Source organism: Astyanax mexicanus, chromosome 2, assembly GCF_023375975.1.
Source record: "Astyanax mexicanus isolate ESR-SI-001 chromosome 2, AstMex3_surface, whole genome shotgun sequence".
Lineage (NCBI taxonomy): Eukaryota > Metazoa > Chordata > Actinopteri > Characiformes > Acestrorhamphidae > Astyanax > Astyanax mexicanus.
Window position 1 is genome coordinate 55,683,286 of NC_064409.1, and position 19,680 is coordinate 55,702,965.

The 19,680-nt window shown below is 37.1% G+C and overlaps 2 protein-coding genes across 12 annotated transcripts in view; one reads left to right on the forward strand and one right to left on the reverse strand.

The window, feature by feature from the left end:
• The window catches only part of tjp1b (tight junction protein 1b), a 127,925-nt gene extending 125,057 nt beyond the window's left edge, over window positions 1-2,868 (forward strand). For all 11 annotated transcript variants that reach the window (XM_049474604.1, XM_049474606.1, XM_049474607.1 and 8 more), the window contains one exon: window positions 647-2,868. In XM_049474604.1, the coding sequence (XP_049330561.1) occupies window positions 647-741 (95 nt within the window). In that variant the 3' untranslated portion in view covers window positions 742-2,868. The remainder of the gene's footprint in view (window positions 1-646) is intronic.
• A 638-nt stretch (window positions 2,869-3,506) lies between these two features.
• On the reverse strand, window positions 3,507-18,028 carry zgc:101540 (hsFATP2a_ACSVL_like domain-containing protein). The gene is made up of 10 exons (XM_007246531.4): window positions 17,451-18,028; window positions 13,596-13,805; window positions 11,624-11,782; window positions 8,955-9,079; window positions 6,043-6,237; window positions 5,862-5,952; window positions 4,966-5,164; window positions 4,221-4,318; window positions 3,979-4,109; window positions 3,507-3,890 (listed from the first exon to the last, which is right to left on the reverse strand). The coding sequence occupies exons 1-10, from the start codon at window positions 17,923-17,925 to the stop codon at window positions 3,714-3,716; spliced, it is 1,860 nt and encodes a 619-aa protein (XP_007246593.3). The 5' UTR covers window positions 17,926-18,028; the 3' UTR covers window positions 3,507-3,713.
• Window positions 18,029-19,680: the final 1,652 nt, after the last annotated feature.

Sequence of the window (19,680 nt, forward strand, 5' to 3'; positions counted from 1 at the left end):
CTTATTCCCATTTTAAATCTAAAGAGTTAGCAATTTGCTAACTTGGGAAACAGATGTATTAAACAAATGCGAAATAGAGAACTGGAAGTTCTCCATAAAATTAGCTGCTGGTTTCGTCCAACATTGCTACTGCAGTGTTAGCATGGCAGATGTATGCCTTGTCCCACTTTGCTACACAATGTTACCACAGACTACACTTCATTAATGGCAAAGTAAAAGAGCTAGTCTTCCACAGACCAAAAAACAGTTCCTACCCTTTTCTGTACTGGAAATATAAAAACCACAGGTCACATGGCACAAGGTGACGCAAATGTGGAGCCAAGTATTGAACCCAAATGCCATTAAGACAACCACAGAGCGGTTCTGTGGCCCCAAGTACAGTTAGCGAACAGCCTCAGACTGTTTTTTTTTTTTGTTTTGTTTTTTAAAGTGTTCCATGCTGACCGGTGTAACAAAAAGCCACTGGAACAGTTCCTCTCCTTGCTCAGTAACATTCAGGCCTGCTGTAGTAGAGAGATTTGTCTAATATTTGACAAAGAAATGATTTCCAGTCAAAAAATTATAGTGTCAAAAGAAATTTAATCTAATAAGCGCTTTGTAACAGCCCTGTAGTGTCTTTACTCACCTGATTTCTTGATTTCCACAGGTGACCCCAAATGCTGGCAAAACAAATCTCTCCCAGGGGACCCCAATTACCTGGTGGGCGCTAACTGTGTGTCCGTGCTGATTGACCACTTCTGAAGAGGACAACAGCTGGTCTGTTATCAAATGTGAAAGCGTCAGTGAAGAAGAACACGAGAAAGACTCCTCTCTTCCCCTTCATCCCTGCTCTGTTACTTCCTGGGGATTTGCTCCACTCTATGAAGGAGTCTTTTTTTTTTGTTTGTTTTTTGGTCCTCTTCTTTTTTGCAGAGGGAGTTTATTGTGCCCAAGAATATGCTCAGAGGACAAGGAGAGCACCCCCCCTGGTGCTGAATCCCTGCAAAACCCCCTCCTCCTACTCCTCTTCTTCTTTTTTTGGTGCTTGAAGGCTTGCAAAAAATGACAGAATAAATGAATTCTTTAAGAGAACTGTTAATAGAATGCATGACCAGTGCCACAGACCGACTGAAATAATCCCATTTTGACATTTGTAGCCTCTTCTCCAAATAATAAAAAAAGACATTTCAAGTGAAAAAATTTAAATAAATGACATCAAATAATTCATCAAAACATTGCAATTCTATATGCTCACAAACAAAAAAGTTGATGTATGCAGAACTTTTTTGTTTGTGAGGGCTGTGGTCATGTGTGTTTTTGTGGTTGGGCGAGTGGGTGTGTGTGTGTGTGTGTGTAAGGATCTGCATAAGTCTGAGCCTACTCTTCTGGAACTTTGGAATGAAGGACACTGAAAGACATGAAGAAGATGATATGAAGAAGTGCTTTTTGAAGGATGTGGACTCTTCTGCTCATTGCTGATGGACTTCTTGACTTCTTCCTTCTGGCTTAAAATGGGCTCAATGTTTTGAACAGACCTTTTCTAGCGATGTTTTACCATAGACGAACACACTGACATTGACTTTGGTTTTCCAAATCTCCTGCTGTCTAGAGATCTATGCATGTGCTATGACTCAGGTCCAGAAGCCTGCTACTAAGTTCAGAACACAAACTTTCCCATCTCTACACTGCGAGCAGTGATGCCTTATCTGCATATTAACTTTAATTTAAGGAAAGACATGCAAACTTCCCATTTAAGTTCTAGAGTGGAAATACTTATGAAGGATATTAAATTCTCTTACCGGTTTTTAACCCGTTATGTCAGTGGACTTGGATTTAGCACACAAATAATCAAGGCTAATGAACAGGTATGCTTTATTTTACTGCTATGCATATGAAGTCAAAGGATATACAAAACACTAGGATATGTTTAAATTATGGCTGTATATACTGCTAGCCTATGGCCTTGGTTTGCTGTAAATGAACTTTTGTACATTTTTGTTATTTTGTATAAAAAAGTTAAGATGGAGCAAAAAGTTTCTTTAAAAAAAAGAAAAAGAAAAATCTATTTCATTGGTCATGTTTATATTACAGTTATACCCCTGAGCCTTGGAACTAAACTTAGCAGTAATGAAAAATTTAAAATACAAAAAAATATATAAATAACTTTTCTACCAACATATACACAAACTCTACTTAATGGCATTTTTAACAATAAGAAAACAAAACATTTTTATTCTTATTTACAAAATAGGAAAGTGCTCGGTTTAAATAATTTAATGAATCTGTACTTAAGAATGGTCCGCTGTGGTGAGTGGTCCTCTACTTTATTTGTGATACTGGATGCTGTATTGTGTGCCCTGAAATGTATTTTTGTACTAGTAAACGATTTATTAAGGCACATCAGTACTATTTTCTTTTGATATAACAACACAGCTTCAACCCAATATTAGTTTCTTTTTCCTTGTGTGGCTGACATTTTCTTTTTTTTGTTTTTCATTTTTTTTCCTTTTAATATTTTGTTTTTCTTTGCAGCACATTTCTAAGTATACCACTGTATTAATAAATAAATTAATTTTTAAAGTAACCTTGTGCTTCAGGTGTGAACACTGGATAAGGGAGTGAAATGGAGGGTGATACACTTGGATTGTGGCCAGTGTAAATGGCACAAAGGTTGTTGTAAAAGCAATATCATGGAGGTAATGACCCCACTATTGGTGCAAAAGGGCACTGGTTCCTATTCACAGGATAGTTTAGAGGGGGAAGATGGTCATCGACCCCGATCCTCACTTTTACCCTTCCCCTACACACCAGTGCAGTCGTGACGATGCTATATATAACTATCTATGCCCAATTTTTTTCTGCCTGATTAAATGAAGCCTTTTTAAATCATGATTATGGTCTTTCAACTTAATTTAGCTGAATTATTCTCCCCCATAGGATCCTATTCCCATTTTTTAAGATCACCCATACACCCTTTTTTTTTTGTATATGCCATTTCAGGACAGGCCACCGTGAACAAATTCACTGTCGTTTTTACCCTCACTGCTTTATTTATTTATTTATTTATTTTTATTCATGCTTTATTACTCTTGTTCACTCCTGTTTATTTCATCCATACCAAATCCTAAACTCACATTTTCTAGACAGCCACTAACCCAAGTAACTGGGCTCCAATCCAGTTACACTAGCCTACAACCCTCAATTTCTCAACTCTGTAAACATCTGGTCCCCCATGGCAACCACCTAGCAACACCTTAAAAAGCAACTCTTTTACACCTAAATTCCTCCTACACCACATTCATGTAACACCTTATACCACAGCTATACCCCAGCAACTGCCTAGCAGCACCTTAGCAACTGCTCAGCAACTGAACTGCTACCATAGCATCAGCATAGTAACATATTTGCAACCAACAGTATAGCAACAGCTTCACCAAACCAGCTGGAACGACCTGCTTTTGGCCTGCACAACCAGAATATGACTGTCACAATAAACCAAAAAAAGGTGTATGTTATTAAAACACGCTACATTTTATTACAATCATACAATTATTAACATAGAAATTGCTTATTAAATTGGTCAAAAAATATTAAAATAGAAGAACTGTTATTTTCCCTGAGATTAGTTTGTAACTATTTTAGTATACATTATTATTCTTTTTCGTAAGGCACACAGAAAAACACAAGTGTTAAAAGTTTACATGTTTGATTAGAACATTTGTACATTTCTAGATTTATAGTTTAATATCTCCGGCCAACAGCGAGTTATAAATGTCCAGAGTAAGTGAAACGTATTTCTTCTGATTCAGATCAAGGAAGTAGAGTGGATCCTGAATAAGAGCTGGATCAAACCCCTCCTCCACCAGTTTCACCTTTTTCATCTTGAAGGTTCCTGTGAGTTCCAGCGATTCCTGAAAACAAGCAACCTTTAATATAAACCTGTGATTACAAACTAACAGCATTGTAAGCATCGATTTTAAATATCATCTACACACTCACCTGAATGCGAATGAATCGTGGTCTGGCATAAACTGGTAGGTAACTGGCAACAACTTTACACGTGTCGACACAATCAAACTCGTTCCCCTCCTTTAATGTAACGGCTGCCATTCCAATTCTTCCCTCGTGCCCTTGAGAAGGCATACAGTCAGACTGAGCTTTTTATATCTATAGGGTCATCCCTGATTTATAAACATGAACGATATAAACAGCAACAACTCATCACTTGCTTCACTGTTTACCTTTGACTGTAACACCATAGACATTGGCCTCCTCGATGCAGTCCACCATAGAGAGGATGTCTGCCACTTCAGTCGTTGCTACATTCTCTCCCTTCCATCTGTAAAACAAGCCAAAAAGCACAGTCTTAGGCCCTGTTCACACGTATCCGGATAGTTTTTTTTTTTATTTGTACTTTGACTTCCATAAAAAACATGGTCAACATTAAGTATTGGTCACTAAAAAAAAACACTCTTCAAGGTGGAGATTCTGTTTTCAGTGTTGATCAGTCTCGTGGAAGAAAAAAAAAAAACTTAATGAAACCTTAAAGAATGTGACGACATCCTACTTACTGCATGCATGTTTCTGTCTGAATCTCAAATACCTCCTTACTCCTATATAGTGAACTATACAAGTCATGTCTTCAATGCCTACACAGATAACACTAGATTTCAAACTTTACCATATGAATACAGGTAAATACTGTTCTATTACAAATATATAATGTTCTGTTTAAATTTAGAATCTGTAAAATTGTATATATGGTTACAGGTGGAAGTAGCCTTATTCTTCTAATGCAGCCATGAACCATATCTGGTTCATTTCCGGTTGCTAGTTATGAGGTTTGAGTTTTTAGTTTTCAGTGCTTTCAGGGGTGCACACGATTGCTTTTCCTAAATACAGTATATTTTTCAGTATATTATAATACAGTTTTATTGATGCCAATAATGTTTTTCTTTTTGTTGCTTAAAATATGGCACAGGTTACCTGAAGGTGTCTCCAACTCGATCCTGGAAGTAGACAAAGTTTTCATGGTCGATTTTTAGCAGATCTCCACTGTTAAAATATATATCTCCTTTAACAAACACATCTCTGAGCCGCTTCTTCTCCGTCTGCTGCTCGTTTCCAGCGTAGCCGACAAACGGAGACTTTTTGGTGATTCTTCCAACCAGCAGTCCAGCCTCACCTGCCAGACAGGGTTTCAAATAATTAGTAAACTGGGATAAACAGGGCCAAGTGAATGTGTGATTAGGGTGTATACTAGTACGAGTATTCTTTGCAAACTGTCACAATATGGGAGTCACGGTTCGGTTCACATAAACGCGCGCAGAATACAGGGTACACAGTCAGTCTATAGGAGATTCTATCTTTTATCTTCTCTCACTCTCTCTCTCTCTCTCTCTTTCTCAATCTCTCTCTATCTCTTAATATGTTTAGGGAAAAAATTTCTGTAGTTTAAGCAGTTAAAGTAATGCTGTTGTGTTTGTTCTTAATAAAGCGCCACAATCAGGCTCACTGTTTGTTTGTTCCAACAAGGTCTAAAAGATGGAGCCTCATGACGACAGTAGGAGACTTTCAAGCATTTAATAAAAGTGCTCGAGCCCCGTTATAACATTTCATCCCAAAAAACAAAACATGATTAAAATGAAGATTCATTGTTATTGTGAAGTTTATAAAATGTGAGGCTATACAGAACGCCCAGCCTCTTTATTTTTTTATTTCACCAATCGTACCAAAAACCTACTGAACCTGTGGGGTTTATACCGAGGTGTGAACCGAATTGTGTATTTACTGTACCTTTACACCCCTAGAGTATAAGGTGTCTTTTTATCACTGCTACTATTTTTTTTTTATGTGAAACCTGTGCATTATACGTGACTCACCTTGAGCAGCTGGAACACAGAGTCCATCAGCTGTTCTCACTGGCTCTTCTTTCTCTATGTCGAACTTGATGAGGGCGTAGGGGAAGAGTTTCTACACAACACACAGCTGGAGATTAGCTCAGTCTAGAATGGTGAGTCTCTTATGATGTTTTAAAAGTCTGTAAACTAAGTAACATCATACCTTGTGGAGGACGTTGACACGGCCGACCACACCCACTTTAGTGGTGTAGTTAATAAATCCGATATTTCCCTCTGTGGCAGCGTAGAGCTCCCTGACGTAAATGTTCCCAAAGCGTTTCAGGAATTCCTTCCAGACGTCAGCTCGTACACCATTACCTATAGCGATTTTCACTTTGTGGTCTCTGTCATTGTCTTTCTGTGATTAATAATGCAAAGACAAAACACAACAACATAGTTAGATGTATGGCCAGTAGCTTATCCTTTAAACCCTAGTCTAATATTGTGTTTTTTTTCTCTGTTTTTGACAGTTCCTGTTTCACTTCTTATAACACAGTTATGTTAGGAGACAGCCACATGCTAATATTATTATTTATCCCAGAAGACATTGAGCTGCTCAAAAATGTCATCATTTGAGATGTAAATGCCTCCAGAATTTGTAAATCTTCATGGAATTGATCATGTTTAGATCTAAATTGTACCCAGCAACTGCTTTTTTTTATTTATTTTTGAATGTACAGACTTCACATCAATTCACACAAGAGTTTTCTTTTCAGTAATAGTTAGATTAGAGTGTATATTAGTTGAAAGTATAAGAATTTTGATTATATTTAATTACATGGCTTATTACTGTTACAGAATACATGAGCAGCACCAGGCGGATTTATTTTTCTCGATATTCCCACCTCTAGGATGCAGATTGCTAAGAGTTTGAGTAATTTAGGCCAATATGGCCTATATTCCTACCAAATGAATGTGATTATTTACTATTATTTCCCTCTTTGTCACAATGTATGAATCATGTTGCTGTGTTGATGCATTCCTGAGTAATTAAGCTGAATTGCACAATTTGTGATGCAATTAAAGCAGCATTGGTATTGGTATTGAAATTGGCATTTCTTGCTTCTGGGCTCCCTCTATAGTCATGAAGTAAAATGTACACATAAATAGGGCTGGGGCGACGCGTCGACATAATCGACGTCATCGATTACAAAAATACATCGATTTGCATAACTTGCGTCGGCGCGTCGTAAACATGGCGGCGCCTGTGGAGAGCATTAGAGGTTAGATCGGGCCCAAAAATTCCAACTGGCTGTTTTCGGGCTGTTTTAATGAGCGAAATATGATCAGAATTATGTTAATTAACACGGTAACATAGAAGCATAGAACTATTATTTAATTAAAATGATTTTTAAGAACAGCTAAACACAGTTCTGCAAGTCAAACGCGGAGGAGTTCACGTGCGAGAGACAGAGAGAGAGAGAGAGAGAGAGACAGAGAGAGAGAGAGAGAGAGAGAGAGAGAGAGCTACTCACAGGTGAAGGTTCTCTGATCTCCTCGTGCTCATATTCTAGTCCCATTCATAATTCTGCAGCTCCCTCAGTGTTTTCTGCCGTATTTTGCGGCTAGCGCGAGCGCTTACAACTGACACCGCGGACCGCGAGGTGCCGCCGCGTTTGTGCCGAATCCGACTCTCTGCTGAATCTGACTCCCGCTTCGCGGACAGAATCGGCACAACACCCCCGCTGTAGAACTGCGGTAGTGAAAACAGCGCTTATAAATAAATTAGTTTAGTTTCACTTTCAGTTTTCGTTATTTTTTTAAAATAAAAATATAATTAAAAAACAGACGCCTACATCTCGGACTATTTTCTGGAGCCCGGGTCGGATTTACGGGCGGGCCTCGGGTCATGTCGGGTTCGGGCAGAGAATCTAAGCTCTAGAGAGCTTGGACTCCGGAGAGCAATCTCCAGCTACAAAAAAACGCCAGCGGGCATCTAAAGTTTGGGAGCATTTCACGCAAAAGGGCAACAATGTGGTCCTCTGCCATACGTGCAAAAGGAGCACTTGAAGCGCAAACATCCAGGAGCACTATGTCAACAGGGTCACACAGTAAGTTACCGTTTACATCAGGGTCTCCGCGGGTGTCCTTAAAAAGACTTAAGGCTGTCTACCAAAGGTTTTAAACCTGCCACAGGCAGAAATTATACATTTTTGGTTTATATTTGTGCATGGCATTTCGCAGTTTCCAGAAACAGTAGCATTATTCATAAGTTCAGGTGTTTAGCTAAGCTAGCTGCCTTAAGTTATTTTAGCTAGCGCCGTCGGCGCTGCGGTGTCACACCGTATTCTGTCACCGTCGGAATTTTGTGACCAGTGCTCACGGTTATGAGCGTTCATTGGCAAAACGGAAGCTTTCTATACCTACACCTTACCCTCAGCCCTAAACTGAACCGTTTTGGCCAGTCGGGGTAAACATTAGAAACGAACAGTTTCGAATCGGCCAGTGCACCGGTCTGCTGAGAACTAACTGCCAGTGGTCACAAAATCTAGCGGTCACAGAAAACAGTGCAACACACGGTTGTGGTGTATGGGAGCTTATCCATTTTTAGCGTTATAGATCTAAACAACGTGCTGTACATGTAAGTGATTATAAGTGTGGGGTTTGGTTTAGTAGGCTTGTGTTGTTGTTGTTGTTGTTATTATATATAAATATAGTAATTTATCGTTTGCTTTAAAACGTAAAATAATTATTTAAATATGTTTCTCAATGAATAGATTAGTCGACTAATCGAAAAAAATAATCGTTAGAATAATCGTTTAAAAAATAATCGTTAGGGACAGCCCTACACATAAAGCCATCCTTACACTGTGTGCTTTTTTAGATCCATGCTGAGAAAAACAGAACTGTCACTGAAAGTAAAAGAATCAAGTGGACTAAGGTATCAGAGTGTCCACCTCACCAAAGTTACATAGTAAAGTTAGCAGCATACTGAGCCCAGAACAGCAACAGTAGAATTATTTCTCTTACAGTCAGTGGAGCATCAACATGATTATGAAGCTGTTCTTTAAAACAACCTGTAGGTATAAAACCCTAATGGTCTAAATTTCCAAAAGACAAAACAGACAGACTGACCTTTGGCGTGTTGCAGAGATAACGCATCGTTTCCCCAATATACTGCATCACAGTGACATCATACTTTCTGCAGTCATCCCAGAACTGAGAGGCAGAGAACTTCCTCCTCAGAACAGCAGTGTTCCCTAAACACAAGCAGGAGGAGCATAAATGTGTCAGGTGAAAAAAAATGTATGATAAATGGATGAAAAAAAAGGTCCAAAATAACTTCTAGTGCAATAAAAGCTGCATTATATTACATTAACCTGTTTCTGTAGTCCCCCTAGTGGCATACTTTATTACTGTCACAACAAAAAAAAAATTAAAACAACATTAACATGAATTAATATAGAAAGCTAATGGTAAAACTTTTGGGGGCAAGTATGTACTTTCATATCTGTTTAATGTGTTTTAAAAATATATATTGATAAAGTTAAACAGAGGGAACCTTAATGTTGGTTTATGGCCTCTGGGGAAAAAAATAAGATACCACTTAAAAATGATGAGTGTCTTTGATTTTACCAAATTAAAAACCTCTGGAATATAATCAAGAGGAAGATGGATGCTCACAAACCATCAAACCAATTAATGCTTGAAATTTTGCACCAGTGTGTAAGACTGGTGGAGGAGAACATGCCAACATGTATGAAAACTGTGATTAAAAAACAGGGTTATTCCAACAAATATACATTTCTGAACTCTTTATGAATATGAACTTGTTTTCTTTGCATTATTTAAGGTCTGCATCTTTTTTTTAAGTTTATAGAATAAAACAACAATGTTCATTTTACTTAAACATATACCTATAAATAGCAATACCAGAGGAACTGATTTAGAAATATTGTTGGGCAGTATGGCCAAAAATGCATTTTACTGTATTTTTCAAGATTCTGAAGGTTTCACAATATATCACGGTATTTTATTATTTTTATTATTTTTAATTTTTTGCATGACAGGGCTTTAATATAGGTTTATGACCTACTGTACTGTTAGGAGTACATATAATATCAAAGCCTTAAAAAATATATGAAGAAATCATACTTTATTATCAGAAAAATAGCTTAAGAATGTAAACAATAGACTTTAAAAATAGATACGCTAACAAATGTAACACAGCTCCTTTTACAAAATTAAATATTTTAATAAATAGTTCCATAAACACTATAAACAAACCTAAAATACTCAAAGTTTAAGTATTCAAAGAGATATTTCCCAAAAGTTCTATTGCACAAGTTACAAATTTATTATAAATTTACTATGTGTTATTCCTGAAGCCATTAGAGGCATTACAGTATTAAAATTAGCCACAATTCCCTTCTTTTTTCAGTCAAAAATGCATTAAAATCATCCTTTAAGCTACAGTATTAATATATTTAAAGGGACTGTAGTTACTGCTCTATTTTACTGGGATAAAGACACTCATACAGTAGAAACAGCAGCAGGAGGTGATCTGATTGGCTCTGTGCACAAGATGGCGCCACCTAACTTCCGGGTAGTGAGTGGTAGGTATACTAGTTTCCGGTTGGAGTTGTTGTGGGGAGAACTGCCGGCAGGAGTACAGAGTGAAAGCGACCATGAGTGTTTTTAAAGTTAAGGAGAAACGAAAAACACAAAACAAAAAAAACTGACTGTGTTATTTTTATAATTAAAGGATCCTCTATAAAAAATTGGAGACACTGGGAAACATACCAAACTGTTATATTTTAATAATAAAATCAAAAAAATTAAATTCAACAACAATACTATTTCATGCCTTTATTTCCAATAACGAAGGCAATGGGCCAGTTTTTCTTTTATAAAATTCATTACTGTTGGTCACATGAAAAGTTTAAGGCATATTTACAAGCTTATTCAATAAAAATAAATAAATTGACCCATAAGAATCCAGAGCCAGTTTTGAATACAAAAAAAAATACAAAATTGATTCAGGTAAAACAAACGTTGTTTACATATTATTGGGATAATGAGGGAACACAAATATTTTACGGTTTGAATACTAATGTAATATAAATGCATATTAAACATTAACAAACAATTTTAGAGAACTTCTGGGTTAATCACACACTGAACTGTTTGAAACTAAGGATATACAATAGTAAACAACTATATATCTCCCGATGCCAGTATACATTATACATATTTATAACTTACAGAGGGTCTAGACACAGGGAATAACTTAAAAATAGATCAAAAATAATATTTATATATATATATTCTCTCTTACTCCTGGGCGCTGTACATCATTTATAGTTATTTTTGGTAAGTCCTGGAGAGATCGCGTGTAGAAAGCCATACTGTCTGCTGACCGGCGCTGAAAAGCGGAAATGACTCCGCCTACCAGTCGTAGACCGGAAACAGGCAGCGTCGTCTCATGCAACTAGCGAATTTCTCTGCAGAACAGAGTTAGACCAGCGTTTGACTCTCTTCTCTGACGGTGCTGTTCCGCACGGCGCTCCGCAGCGCCCTCTAGTGGTGTGGCGGTATGAGAGAAACAAATAAAAGTTCAAGTTCACCCCGCGGTATACTGAATGAACCGGTAAACCGCCCAGCACTATTTAGAAACTGAAGTAGTTTTTTTCAGAGCTATACACTGACGAATATTTCCTTCCTATCGACATTTTGAAGACCTAATGTGTTACGACTGAAACAGTACATTATTCCAAAAAATAGTAAAGAACGTTTCTTTTTACCTCTTTCTATACATCCAATGAGTCCAATCATAAAGCCAGCACTGTGATAGAGGGGCAGATTGATGTAGAACACATCCTCCGCAGTGACTCCAGATACACCCTGAACAAACGACCCTGCCCAGACCCTTTCCTGAGTGACCACAGCTGCTTTAGGGAGACCTGTACAGAAAACAAGAGGCATTACCACTGTCTGTGTTCCATAAATACACACGTCTTTATGATGCTCAACTCTATTACAGCAGATATACATATTAAACACCAAATGACAATCAAATTAATAATTCATGATTTGTCAAAAATGTCATGTATTGCAGTAGGTCTGCTGGGTGCTCACTGTATGGAGTAACTTTATTCCTGATAGATTAACACCAGGTGGGTGGGATTGACTGAATAATGTCTATTGATTGTAATTTGTGAACAGTGCCGCAGACTCTTGATTTGATCTGGACTTTGACTCAGTCATTGTGCAACACTTTAACCTTTGTGTTTAATCACTGCTATGCTGCTCTATCTTGGTCCTATTTAGATGCTTGAACCCAGCAGTCCTGCAGCACTTCCCTGTATCAATATCAAAATCATATCATATTGCACTGTAATATTTCACCATAGAATTTCAGTACTGTATCAATTTTCACAGTTAAAAAGAAACATATTAGATGTGATTGATTGCCTTAGTTTACAAAGGTTAGTGGTACACAGTGGTTCATTTTGTGTTGTGTTTAAACCCTGGTCACTAGGGAGCATTGTTGTACTCTGCCATTAGATCCCACTTTTATTATTATCTACAAAAGTAAACATGATTGTGTGGGCATAAAGTTATCCAAAAGCAGTGTGTAAGACTGGTGGAGGAGAACATGCCAAGATGCATGAAAAACTGTTTTAAAAAACAGGGTTATTCCACCAAATATTGATTTCTGAACTCTTAAAACTTGATGAATATGAACTTATTTTCTTTGCATAATTTGAGGTTTGAAAGCTCTGCATCCTTTTTATTATTTTAGCCATTTCTCATTTTCTGCAAATAAATGTATTTTTATTTGAAACTTGGGAGAAATGTTTTCCATAGTTTACAGAATAAAACAACAATGGTACATTTACTCAAACATATACCTATAAATAGCTAAATCAGTGAAACTGATTTAGAAACTGAAGTGGTTTCTTATTTTTTTTCCAGAGCTGTCTATAAGCCCATTGATATTGTTGACCCATGCCTGGGTGGTTTGAGGCAGTTTGCATTTTTATTAATAATAGTAGGATATATCCAATAATAGTAGTAATATCCAAATACACTGAAATATCAGTTTGTAGACTTTTCTCTTTTTCTAGAGTATGCATGTCTGTTAACTTAATCTGTAATTTATTTCTAATGTTCGTGTTTTTACAACTTTCTTTCTGATTCATCTCACAGTTTGACCAACAGTCCTCGGATTAAGGATCTTATCTATTATCTTTATAACCTTGGTCTATAACCTACAGCACAGAGATTAATTATTTATGCAGCCTTTCATTTTTTCATTTTCAAATCAGTTATTTATGTCACAAAATATTTTGTTATATACACCCAAAAGTTAAAGTTTAAATGAATTAATTTTGGGGCTCTCTTTTGACTTTTTTGAAGTGTTGTATGTAATCCAGACAAATCTGAAGGCTTTTTAAGGATTGAAGACTTCAGCAAGATACTGTATAGAGATATCAGGGGTTTCCAGAGCGTTATCCTCCTGCAGGTTACACCTTCATCCCAAATCCTAACTCACCTCATTCAGCTCATCAAGCTCTTGAGGAGGCAGTGATTATATGGGTCAGGTGGGATTGATTAGTGTTTGGCTCTCTATAAGCAGGATATAGGGAGGATTAAAGACCCCTGGTATACTGGAGGTGTTTTTGTGGACCTGTGTACAATTTTTTATTTTTTATCCTTGGCAAATAGAAAGAACAAAAATAAAAAGTTGTAAAGCCATGTTCTGTATAATACCTGTGGTTCCAGATGTGTAGATGTAGAAAGCTGTGCTTCGGGCTTTGAGATTAGATCTGAGAGATAAAGACAGGGGTTCATCTGAGGCCAGTTGGATGGCCTGAGAGATGCTCTGGATGCCGTCCGTACTGCACTCATCACTGAGAAGGTACACAGAGATGCCCTTCTCTTTCAAAGCAGGCAATATCTCCTCCACAGCACCACGGAGGTCTGCAATCACACATAACACATATTCACACACTCAACAATCCAACTATGCTGGTGTTACTCAACCATGGGCTTGAAACCTACTGCCACACGTACCTACTGCCACTCTGAACTAATCAGCTCATTTGAACAAGTCCTTTCGGTCAGGCATGTTAGTATGGAAAATACTAAGGTTTGCAGAGCAGGGTGCCACCAAGAGCAGTATTAAGAAACATTGTAGGTTACTATATCAAGCAGATGTGCAATAAAACTCCATATCCAATAAGATTCACACTATGTGACACTTGCATTGTACAAAACGTAATAGTTTTATAACTGTGACTGAATTGTTTTGAAGGACCCACAATTATATGGAAATCACATCAGTATCGTCAGATATTTAAAGCTGTTATGTAGCAGTGTTTAGTCTCAAAACTCAAAAAAACACATATTTTTTGTTCTCAGGACACCGGTTTGCATCAAGTCATTACAGGTCATTACAGGTTTCTGTATTAGCCATAGCTCTATAGTTTGTGCCCATCACATTCTTATATTCATAAATTAGTACCTGTTATATTAGCCATAGTTCACATTAATTCTCTGTACTGTTTTGTTCTGTTATTTGTTTGTTGTTTGTTTGTACTGAGCAGGTCAACCCGAGTAGGATGGGTTCCTCGGACTGAGTCTTGGTTCCTTCCAAGGTTTCTTCCTCTTAAAGGGAGTTTTTCCTTGCCACTGTGTCACCATAAAATTGGCATCTCTGTGGTGCTGCTCACAAGAGGCGTGGACCTGTTTTTCCTGTAAAGCGGCTTTGTGACAACCTTTGTTGTAAAAAGCGCTATATAAATAAAATTGAATTGAATTGAATTGAAAAAAGGATTAGTGACCATACTGCAGAAGGGATCATTTCATGAAGACATTTTTTCATGAACTGAAAGCTATTTTATCAAACGCAAGGAGATGAAACTCCTGAGGACCCTCCAAAAAAGAGACAATTACCCCATGAGAAACTAATTCCATCCGTATAAGACTTAAAATGTTAAATAAAAGCAAGTACTCTTTGACTTCTCTTGAAATTACTGAGTTCTTCCAAACAGTAATTAAGTGGACTACACTGATTTTAAGTTAACTAAACTCAGTGAGTTCAAGTAAATTATTTTAAAAAACATTGGTAAATAAAACCTGCAATCTTATCTATTTCACTTGTTTTTAAGGCAATTGGTTGGCATGCTTAAAAAATAAGATTAAGTAACTGTTTTTTTGCAGTGTAATAGATGTGTAACTAATCAAGTCTCAGTGTGAAAAACAGGCTGACACTGAGCTCTTAGTGTGAGCAGCCCCTGCTGGTTTAATCATTGATACAAATCTCAAGTAGTTCAAAGAACATGTGCTTCACATGGCCTGGGCCTGCTCAGAGACTGAACTCACAAGTACACAGACTAATGCAAAACACACTAGAGGCAACATGATGATATGAATGTAAATCACTGAATATCAATACATATATTTTAGTGCAGTACATTAATATTAACTTAATATTAATTCAGCAGTTGATACAAATCTGCCACTACTTGAGAATTTTGTGTCAAAATATCATCTAAAAATGTCACCCATGAGCAAACTGAGCATTTTCAGTACCTTTTACTGTTGCTAGTGTGTGGGCCTTGTTTGCTTTTGCAAATAATTAATAATTATTGTTTCTGATCAATGCAGTAAGCATGTTTAGACATCTCAGAAAGCTTAAGACAGAAATAACAGTGAGATGAAGTAGTGAAATACAGTGTCTACATGACATTGTCTTGAACCCTAGGTCAATTATTCAGACATTCATCTTAATTCAGAAACTTTGGGGTATTGTGGAGTTCCCCAGGGTTCTACTGTAGGGCATAGGAAACTAATATTAACAGGGATATTTGGCAACCACAATTACTCGTCTGTAAATGTTTCAATGTTCGTCCAAATAAATGAAAAGACAAAATAATTTATATTGAATATTGATGTTTCTGATGGATGGCAACCACCTGTAATGTCAAAAATGCCCTATTATTATCCACCAATTTATGTGGTGGGAAAAAGCAAAATTAAATTTAAAACCTATATTTAACCTAACTTAGTTTGTATTGTGGATGTATATGGGAATTTAAGGAATTTAAGTGTGGGCCTGCATACTGGGTCTAACTGGTTAACCACTAAACAAACAAATCTAATTATTAACCCAAAAGAACCCATGGTGATATATGTGCATCGCAGACCCTTTAAAAGCTGTGTAAAGTTCCTTACAGCACTGTGTCCTTTCACTCATGAAAGTGGAACATACTGAACATCCTGAGAGCATCACTACAGGACAGTGTTAATCTGTGTTCATTCATCTAACCTTATTTACAGAATGTAGAAGTACTGAATTACTGCTGGAGATAAAACAAGCTCTTTCAAAACATGTATTATTTTAGCTTCTACAGCTCTGTTACAACCTTTTAATTATTCAAATGCCTAAAAAGTTATTTTACATTCCATTTAACTGGATCTGACCTGATTTCTAGAAGAAATGTTCAAATATAACCTATAACCTGTTACATCATAACTGACACAATAACTGATTTTAACCTAATTAAAATAATTAATCATGTGTATGTCAATAAGAAACAAACAAATGATCTGCTAACTTAATTTATTTGATTCAATCTTCAAATTGGTATTAACATTCAGAGATAGGTCTAGGGTTTTATGGGTTAATTTATTCACCAATGTATGTGGTGAAAATGGCTAAATAAAAACTTAGTAATAAATAAATAAATAAATAAATAAATTTGTTTTTTTTTTTGCCAAAAATTATGGAAGCACACTTGGAAAAAATAAGGGTCCTCCAAGTCATAGTTATGAGACACTGAGTCATTATTACAAGATAATAAGTCATAATTATGAGATACTAAGTCTTAATTATGAGATAGTATGTCATAATTACGAGATACTAAGTCATAATTATGAGATAGTAAGTCATAATTACGAGATACTAAGTCTTAATTATAAGATAGTAATACTTATGAGACACTAAGTCATATTTACAAGATAGTAAGCCATAATTACCAGATACTAAGTCATAATTACAAGATTTTAAGTCATATTACGTGATAGTACGACATAATTACGAGACACTAAGTCATAATTACGAGACAGCAAGTCATAATTATGAGATGCATGTCATGTTTATAATATAGAAAGTCATAAATATGAAATACTAAGTCATAATTATGAGATAATAGCCCCAGACTAGAATTATAATAATTTTGACTTGGAGGACCCTTATTTTTTTCTAATGGGTTTTATGTATTCACAATTACATAAAAATCATATCAGTATTATCAGATATTTAAAGCAGATATTTAAAGGACTAAATAATAACAAATCTAAAGTTATTAAAATTGCATATGGAAACTTTAGTGACTTCACTCAATAATAAGTTTGAGCGTTCAGCACATACAGTCTGAGGTAATCTTGTGTAGCTCGTTTTCTGAGGTAATGTTATGTGCACTATGAGAGGTACAGGTCTCACAGTTTGAATATGACTGTTTTTTTTGTTGTTTGTTTTACCAGTCCTAAAAGACAGTAAACAGAGTCCCTCCTCCCCCTCCTCATTCTCTCAGTGTTAATATAATAGCTGAGCTGGCCTACCTTCAGCCGCTATGAGCACGCTGGCCCCGCAGCAGGAGAAGCAGTGCAGCAGGGATCTGGATCTGATGTTAAAGTTGAGTAAAGCAGCAGTGCAGCCGAGTTTAGCTAATCCGAGCCAAACCCAGGCAAAGCAGGGCTCATTCCCCAGAAACATGGCAACCGTGTCCCCCTCCTTCAGCCCAGCCACCATCCTCAGCGCGTTCGCCACTTTATTGCTGCGTCTGTCCACATCCGAGTAGGAGTAGGTGTTCCCCTCGAAGTGGATGAAGGGCTTGTGGGGGTTTCTCCTGGTGAAGTCCAGGAAGCGGTCCAGGATGCTGTAGAACGGGGTCCTCCTCTTGTACAGCTCCAGCCTGACCCCGAACCCCACAGCTCTCCATATGTACACGAGGTCCTGCAGAAAGTAGGGAGACAGGAGCTTCAGCAGCAGCGGCAGCAGCGCCAGGCCGGCCAGCAGAGTCACCCACACCATCATACTGGATCTGGATCTGCGCGTCTCACTCTCAGCTTCAGGAGAGCAGCATGGCGCGGCTCCCAGAGACTTAAAATTCCTGCAGCGAACAGCCACAACTTCAGGCTTTAGAGAGCCAGAGGAATCTATCACGAGGCCCCGCCCCCCTGCCACAGGATTCCACAGCCCCGCCCACACGCCCACTGAGCTCTAAAACCCCGCCCCTCGGTCACGTGATTCTACCCCCACTTCACAACAATTCTGGTCATGTTACCAGATTGAACCAATCCAGCACATACAGCTCTGGAAAAAATAAGAGACCACTTCAGTTCCTGAATCAGTTTCTCTGATTTTGTTATTTATAGATATGATTTCTGAGTAAAATGAACATTGCTGTTTTATTCTATAAACTACAGACAAACAAAAACAAAAAACACGCAGAGCTTTCAGATCTCAAATAATGCTAAAAAAAATCATATTCATAATGTTTCAGAAGAGTTCAGAAATCAATTTTTGGTGGGATAACCCTGTTTTTAATCACAGTTTTACACATCAGTCTTACACACTGCTTTTGGACAACTTTATGCCACTCCTGGTACAAAACCTAAAGCAGTTCAGCTTGGTTTAATGTCTTGTGATCATCCATCTTTCTTTTGATCATATTCCAGAGGTTTTCAATTTGGTAAAATCAAAGAAACTCATTTTTAACTGGTCTCTTTTTTCAGAGCTGTAGAGTCACCTGGAATAGTTGGTGCTGAACAAATAGTTAACTACTTTTTCTTCATCCTGTGTTCCAGATCATCACAAAGCAAATTTTCAGTTGGGGTTAGGTCATTTACATTTACTATAAACTTTATTTCAATATTAATCTACAATGTGGAAAATGAAATAAATAAAGAAATACAAGATGGGTACACACTTTTGACTAGTACAGTACTGTATAAATAATACAAAAATAATAATAGTTAAACATCCGAGAGGGTATTTTTACATCAACTGGTATGAACCTTCAGATTTACATTTTGCTCACGGTCTAAACCAACCAGTTTGACATGTTTACAGTGTGAAAACACTTTACTTGAAGATTCAGATTTTTAGAACAAATACAGGAGGGTAAAGCAAGCCATCAACATCAATTAAAAAATAAAAGAAAAAAAGAGTGCTGTGCTGAATTCCATCTCCCCTTCATGTGCACACATGCATCATGTAACAGTATGGGTGCAACAGGTTTTATTTGTAACACTTGTATTTGATATAGTTGTAGATTTAACCTTATTTTTTAACAAAAATAAAAGGAATTCAAGGCTGTTCTGTTAAACTTATTCTACCGCATGATGCAAGTGGACTTGGAAAGAGTTGGGCAAAATTCAGCACATCCGACAAGGCAATTTGCCAAACTGATAAAAACCAAGCAGTGTAAAGCATAGGGAGACACAGCCCACATAGTTGATGACGAAGGGGATACCAAAGTTCTTTAAGCCTTTCACTAAACTGGACTGGACTAGTAGGACATTATCTGTGAGATCTGAAACATGATCAATACTGTTTGTGTAGCCATACTGCTGAAATAGGCTAAACAGAGAACATTACTCTATACTGCATGTTCAGGGGTGAAGGACACACACACACGTCTGTGACAAGCTGTTTTATCCTAAAATGACACCAGCTAAACACGTCCTAAACCAGCCTTTACCAGCAAAAACTCAAACTACAGATCTCTGTAATTTAGTTTATATTAGTAGAGAAATCAGACATCAAATATGGAAATTCATTAAAGTT

Excerpts from the sequence above, each read along its gene's own strand:
- zgc:101540 (XM_007246531.4), bottom strand. The coding sequence starts at position 17,925 with ATGATGGTGTGGGTGACTCTGCTGGCCGGCCTGGCGCTGCTGCCGCTG. Across the intron at positions 6,238-8,954 it reads ATCTCTGCAACACGCCAAAG|AAAGACAATGACAGAGACCA; the intron begins GTCAGTCTGTCT and ends TATTAATCACAG. Across the intron at positions 3,891-3,978 it reads CACGATTCATTCGCATTCAG|GAATCGCTGGAACTCACAGG; the intron begins GTGAGTGTGTAG and ends GCTTGTTTTCAG.